This window comes from Rhinopithecus bieti, unplaced genomic scaffold (assembly GCF_001698545.2).
Source record: "Rhinopithecus bieti isolate Rb0 unplaced genomic scaffold, ASM169854v2 scaffold_8783, whole genome shotgun sequence".
NCBI lineage: Eukaryota > Metazoa > Chordata > Mammalia > Primates > Cercopithecidae > Rhinopithecus > Rhinopithecus bieti.
Genome location: NW_016806197.1, coordinates 1,883,408 through 1,890,610, shown reverse-complemented (window position 1 = coordinate 1,890,610; position 7,203 = coordinate 1,883,408). Strand labels below are relative to the sequence as shown.

General features: G+C 44.7%; 1 protein-coding gene across 1 annotated transcript; it reads left to right on the top strand.

Annotated features, from left to right (window-relative positions):
- The first annotated feature begins 6,471 nt into the window (after positions 1 to 6,471).
- Positions 6,472 to 7,203, top strand: LOC108531554 (peptidyl-prolyl cis-trans isomerase A). Its single transcript, XM_017875040.1, has one exon. It carries the CDS (start codon positions 6,505 to 6,507, stop codon positions 7,000 to 7,002), a length of 498 nt encoding a protein of 165 aa, XP_017730529.1. The 5' UTR covers positions 6,472 to 6,504; the 3' UTR covers positions 7,003 to 7,203.

The following is a 7,203-nucleotide window of genomic DNA, read 5'->3' as shown; positions in this document are numbered from 1 at the left end:
CTACGTGTTCTGCTTGTTAACACTAACTCTATTCTTTGCCTACAGAGCCAGTTTTTACCCCCTTTCCTAAATTCTCTTTATAGTGCCAAGATGATCAAAATCAACCCATCCCTCCCACTGTAGTTATAGAAGCTCTCCATCAGCACTGGACCAGCCCAGTGCCAGGGGTTGGATTACCGGTTAGGTGCCAGGAGTAACTTTGACATGATCACAGAAAATACACATTAGTTAACACAGCAACAGCTGTGTGGCTGTGCTTCCAAGACACTTGGGTCCACATGTCTTCAACGGTGCCCATGTGCTGAGCACAAGCTAATGCCAGTGACTGCAGTCTGAAAAGTTAACCCCTCGTGGGACCGTAAAGCTCAGAGTGATTTTTGTTTGTTTGTTTGTTTGTTTGTTTTGTTTCTTACAATTTCATCTACAGGAGACAAGAATTTTCAAACTGTACCAGACTCAAACTTTTAATTCTATTACACAAAGCTAAAGAGTGGCTAAAAATAAAATGGGGACTAATTGAAAGTCAATTAGGGGGCCAGGTGCGGTGGTTTACGCCTGTAATCCCAGCAGTTTGGGAGGCTGAGGCAGGAGGATCACCTGAGGTAAGGAATTCGAGACCAGCCTGACCAACATGGTGAAAATCCCTCTCTACTAAACACAAAAGGTTAGCTGGGCATGGTGGCGCATGCCTGTAATCCCAGCTACTTGGGAGGCTGAGGCAGGAGAGTCGCTTGAACCTAGGAGGCGGAGGTTACAGTGAGCTGAGATTGCACGACTGCACTCCAGCCTGAGCAACAAGAGCAAAATTCTGTCTCAAAAAAAGAAAAGGTCAATTAGGGGATCAAGAATGAATCATTAAACATGGATTTTATTTGGACATCTCTTCTTAATATGGCAGAAGTATTGGGTTTTTAAGGTAATAAGAAGCCATTACATTAAGGTAGTGTGAAATCAATACCCAAGGTTGTGTGCACTAGCACCTGTCACTTAAGTGGCAGTCTGTAGGGGTTTATTGAATGAATGTACGAATGAATGAAACTCAAAATACATTATTGTTGGATCAAGTAAGGCTTAAATAATGTATCTATGGTAAACCATGATAAAGGAACAAACACAAATGATTCTGATTTCTAGTTTCTTCATATGCCATTAAGAGAGGATTGTTGCAAATATCTTTGAGGGTAACTCTCAGACAGAGAGATTGGGGGGGGGGGCGGGGATTCCCTAAAAACCCCTGAGCAGCTTTTTTTTTTTTTTTTTTTTTTTGAGACGGAGTCTCGCTCTGTCGCCCAGGCTGGAGTGCAGTGGCCGGATCTCAGCTCACTGCAAGCTCCGCCTCCCGGGTTTACGCCATTCTCCTGCCTGCCTCAGCCTCCCGAGTAGCTGGGACTACAGGCGCCCGCCACCTCGCCCGGCTAGTTTTTTTGTATTTTTTAGTAGAGACGAGGTTTCACCGTGTTCGCCAGGATGGTCTCGATCTCCTGACCTCGTGATCCGCCCGTCTCGGCCTCCCAAAGTGCTGGGATTACAGGCTTGAGCCACCGCGCCCGGCCTGAGCAGCTTTTCTAAGCTAAACATACGCCACTTCCTTCTGCTATAATGGTGTGCATGGCCCCACCTCCCTATTCTTTGGCTCACTTGGAGTTTCTGTCCTTTAAGTGGAATTCACTCCTTTGGTGAAATGGGTTCCACTTACAACATGGGACATGTCCAGAAGAGTCCATCCTTTGTAAGTTTCTCCACAGGTCTTCTCCTGATCCGGAACTAGCCGTAATACAAAGAGCTGCTCCACCCCTCATCAATATCAACCTCCTTTGCTTGTTGATGACCTCACCGTGATACTGGAAAGGGCAGAGCAGCTGATAATGCACCGAGCCTCTGTGCTCAGGAAGTCTTGGGTGCTCAACATCTGTTGTATCTCTGGCTCAAGTGGGTGATAGTGCCTTAAATCAATAGGTGTTCATGAGTTCACTTTGCCTCACCTACCTGGAGTCCTGGATGCATGGAAGGAAGCCTTGGAGACTGGCCTGGGTGCTGCAGTCCTGCCCCTTCCAACCTTGCCCTACCTGAACAAGCACCTGGACAGGGCTCTGTTACACCCTCAGCTGCCCAGCCCAGCTCTTGGCTCTCCTGCTCTCAGATACACAGTCCCGTGAACTCACTGATTTAATCCATTTTGTTACCACTAACTAAATTTAAGACATTTTCTCCTCTAATACAATAGAGTTTTCTTCTAATTAAATACTCATCAAAGTGATTAATTAAATGAAAGGCTAGTGTATTTATGCTCCATTTTCCATGTCTGCTTTGCTGCTACCCTTTGTAGTCTGGACTTTCGCATTTTCTAGCTGTCAGAATGCCTTCTTCCCTAATTTGGAGTGTATTTAGCTAATTCCCTCTGCAAAATCCTATTCACTGATTTAGGCTGGTTAAGGAATTCCCCTTCTCAAAGTGTCGCTCTACCGATCTTAGAGGACACCCAGCTCACTTCAACATGAAAATATAAAATAGAGAGGCTCCGAGGATGGGATTATATTTCTAGTTAGTTGGTTCAGACCTTCATATATAATGACACTTTAATTTACATAAACTCTGTCAACCTCCAGAAATGGTTTAAAAGGTCTAAATAGGGCCAGGCGCAGTGGCTCACACCTGTAATCCCAGCACTTTGGGAGGCCGAGATGGGCGGATCACCTTAGGTCAGGAGTTCAAGACCAGCCTGGCCAAGATGGTGAAACCCCGTCTCTACTAAAAATACAAAAAAAAGGTGGTGGGCACCTGTAATCCCACCTACTCGGGAGGCTGAGGCAGGAGAATCACCTGAACCTGGGAGACAGAGATCGCGCCACTGCACTCCAGCCTGGGCAACAAGAGTGAAACTCTGTCTAAAAAATAAATAAATAAATAAATAAATAAATAAATAAATAAATAAACGAAAGGTCTAAGGAGGAAAACAGAATCTACTTCAAGCAATTTCAACAGAAGGAACTGATACTAGGCACCAGGTACACGGATGATGGGGGTGTTGAGAGGCTGAATTGGGAGAATGAGGAGGAGCCACTGCCAGTGGCCTGGGGACTGGGGTCACCCAAAAGAAGCTCAAACCATGGAAGGGACCACAGCTGTGCCAGAGACACCAGCATAGGCACAGAGAGGGGGCCACCTAGCTAAACCCCAGAAGCTGGGAAAGGAGGCTCCAGGGCAATGTGCCCTGGGAACCTGGAGCAGAGCAGGCAGGAGAAGGGCTGCGAAGTGGACCGGAGGCAGAGGCCTAAGCCAGGGTCCCAGCCTTCCTTCTCCAGGCTCCAAAACAGTCCACATGATGCAGGCAGCTGAGGCTGCTCCATGGCTCCTGACAGTGAGACGTGTGCCTCTGTCCTCTGGGGCCCACTTCACGTCCACAGAATTGAAGAAAATAACTGTCTCACCCCCGTTCCAGCCGCATACTCAGGCAGAGTCTTAGCCATAGTGCTTCCCACGCTGCATCTTTTAACAGACTGGCTTATGTTCCCAAAATGGTGTTGGACAACTAAGGAAATAAAGAGAGTGATGTTTCCTGCAAACCTACATTCCTAAGCTGGGATACACACCTGCTTCATGAAACACCCATTCTAACATCTGTCCTGAGTCACACAGGCTGAATTTTTCTGATGTTTAAGTTATGTCTGTGTGAACTTATTCTGAAGACTATGTGGTGATTTAATGAAGAAAGCAAATATTGACTTTGTACAATGCAGGTGTCCATCCATGGGTAAAAGAATAAACAAAATGTTGTGGTCTATCCGTGTAATGGACTATTACTCAGCCTGAAAAAGGAAGGAGATTCTGCCACATGCTGCAACATGGAATGAACCTTGAGGGCTGTATACTTAGTAAAATAAGCCAGTCACAGAAGGATCAAATACTGTATGATGCCAGTTGGAGGGGATATCTAGAGTGATCAAATTTATAGAAACAGAAAGTAGAGTGGGGGTCAGCAGGTGCTGGTTGGGGGGTGGGCAGGGAGTGGAGAGGTGTTTAGTAAGGACAGAGTTTTAGTTTCATTTGGGGCAGGTGAGAAGAGTTCTGGAGATGGATGATGGTGACAGTTGCACAGCAATTTGAATATACTTAATGTCACTGAACTGTATATTTTAAATGGCTAAAATGGTCAATTTTATGTTTACCACAATAATACATTTTAAATTTTAAAAATACCTATTTACCTTGTGGCTTTTTCCTGAACTGGTATCCAGGGAAGACCTGGGCACCTGAGGACCTGACCTCACTCTTCTCCTGCATTTGTTCTCTGGGTGGCTCTTCCCATTGGCTAAACCCAACCAGAAGCCAGACAGCAAGGGAGGTCTTTGATGCTTGTTTACATCAGCCACCCTGTCACACAGCAAGGTTGTAGGGGGGAGCAGCAGAGTTGCCCAGGGTCCCTTCCATTCCAGTATCATGTCTCCAGGCAGGGTCAGGCTTTCCCAGTGATCTGCCACATGGTGGTTGTAAACGGCTCTAGAATTAGAGTCTTGTTGACCAGATTACGGCCCATTATCTACAGCAACTGACAGGCACATCTGGGAGTGGCTTTCTATATAAACTCAGGGGCTAGCATGGCATTTGGTCCACTCCATGTTCTCCCTCAGCTCCTGTTTGAGGTTTGACATGTCACCAGTTCACGTTTCGTCCCTCTGATTGAGGGTGTCGATCGCTGCTAGAGTACAAATAAGTTTAGTCAAGGGATCACCAGCTGTCATCTATAATGTAAGTTGGTGTGGATAAAGACTCTACGCATAAATTCGAGAGGGATTTGAGGGAGAGAAAATAAGGGTACACAGTATCCGGAATGCACAGAGTGATACTGACCTATTGGTATACTTTTATATTCCATTTTTTGTGTATATTTTTAGCATGTGACTTGAGACAGAGTGATGTCCTGAATTTAACTGATGTTTGAAAAGCCCAGCCCTGTCTTCAGCATACAGTAAGCATGCTTGCTTTCTTGCTGAAGATATGATCATGTAATATGAGGTGCCAGTCGTAGTCCTGGAAAGCATTACAGTTCTGAACTCTGTAATCCCAAATGCTGACATCCCTAAAGATCAAAATCTCTAAACCCTAAAACCCTAATGTTTAAAATAAGGTAACACACAGCGCTGTTGCTGTTTGATCAGCAGTGTTTTTTCCACCAAATTTGGGGTCTGTATAGGCGTGCGTGCGGAATGAATTTCCCTGTACACAAAACAACTTAGACGCATGGCACAGAAGATGGGAAAAATTAACCGGGAATTGCTCATGTCAGTGTATACGGACTCGTAGAAGAACTTCGAAAAGAACAGCATCATATAGAAGATGGAGGCGAATGTATTCTCTGAGGAGGGCCATGTCCTAAAAGAAAATTTTTGATGCAAGACTTCAAAATAAAATTAATGATAGTGAAAGTCAGCCAGCTTTTGTGGACTATCTCTGTGCAATCGCCCATAATCCATCCCTGTAGTACACTTTTTCACATGCTGAATTTTCTTTTTAGTTTATGTGGGGAGGGTTCTTTTTAAACTTGTTTCCCACTATTTTAAACTGGTAGCATTATGTTTTACAATTCTCTCTGCTATATATTTCATTCTTGCATCATTTCCAATACTGGAGGTTTAAATCATGTAAAGACTTTGAGAGAGTTCTAATTTGTTTTATGCTTTTTTTTTTTTTTTGCAAATTTGACTCCATGAAAGTGCATTATCACAACGTTGATTTTGTATGTAAGCATTATTTGTGTGCATTCTCAATAAGTAGAGATGTCCTTTTTGTATATCCAGGTTTGTGAAAGACAAAATTTCTCAAGGTCTCGGTTCTTTAGGTGACTGCATATATGGTAGTGACCATCATGTAGGTTTTTGGGTTTTTTTTGCTTTTTTGTTTTTTTGAGACAGAGTCTCATTCTGTCACCCAGGCTGGAGTGTAGTGGCATGATCTTGGCTCACTGCAACCTCCACCACCTCCTGGGTTCAAGTGATTCTCCTGCCTCAGCCTCCCGAGTAGCTGGGATTACAGGCGTCCACCACCACCCCTGGCTAATTTTTGTAGTTTTTTAGTAGAGATGGGGTTTCACCATGTTGGTCAGGCTGGTCTCGAACTCCTGACCTCGTGATCTGCCCGCCTCAGCCTCCCAAAGTGCTGGGATTACAGGCGTGAGCCCATGGCACCCTGCCTCGTGTAGTTTTTGCTCAATCTCATCAAAAGACAGGTTGTCCATAATGATAGTTCAGATGACCACAGTTAGGAATCTGGTTCACCTGCTCGTAACTGTTATACCTGTACGACCATCGTTAGTATACCTAGAGTGTTTATGCTTGTAAAAAGATATATGTTATTATTGACTATTTTATTGCATTTAGTGGCCTATGAAGTAGTCTTGTTTTATGTTTCTCTAATAAGTCCCCTTCTAAAAATGTAAACAAATGTCTTGTAAAGAATTTTCCAGGCTTTGCAGACACTGCCGCCGAGGAAATTCTTGTAGTACTAGCCATGGTCAACCCTACCGTGTTCTTCGACATTGCCGTCGACGGCGAGCCCTTGGGCCGCGTCTCCTTCGAGCTGTTTGCAGACAAGGTTCCAAAGACAGCAGAAAATTTTCGTGCTCTGAGCACTGGAGAGAAAGGATTTGGTTATAAGGGTTCCTGCTTTCACAGAATTATTCCAGGGTTTATGTGTCAGGGTGGTGACTTCACACGCCATAATGGCACTGGTGGCAAGTCCATCTATGGGGAGAAATTTGAAGATGAGAACTTCATCCTAAAGCATACAGGTCCTGGCATCTTGTCCATGGCAAATGCTGGACCCAACACAAATGGTTCCCAGTTTTTCATCTGCACTGCCAAGACTGAGTGGTTGGATGGCAAGCATGTGGTCTTTGGCAAAGTGAAAGAAGGCATGAATATTGTGGAGGCCATGGAGCGCTTTGGGTCCAGGAATGGCAAGACCAGCAAGAAGATCACCATTGCTGACTGTGGACAACTCGAATAAGTTTGACTTGTGTTTTATCTTAACCACCAGACCATTCCTTCTGTAGCTCAGGAGAGCACCCCTCCACCCCATTTGCTCGCAGTATCCTAGAATCTTTGTGCTCTCGCTGCAGTTCCCTTTGGGTTCCATGTTTTCCTTGTTCTCTCCCATGCCTAGCTGGATTGCAGAGTTAAGTTTATGATTATGAAAATAAAACTAAAT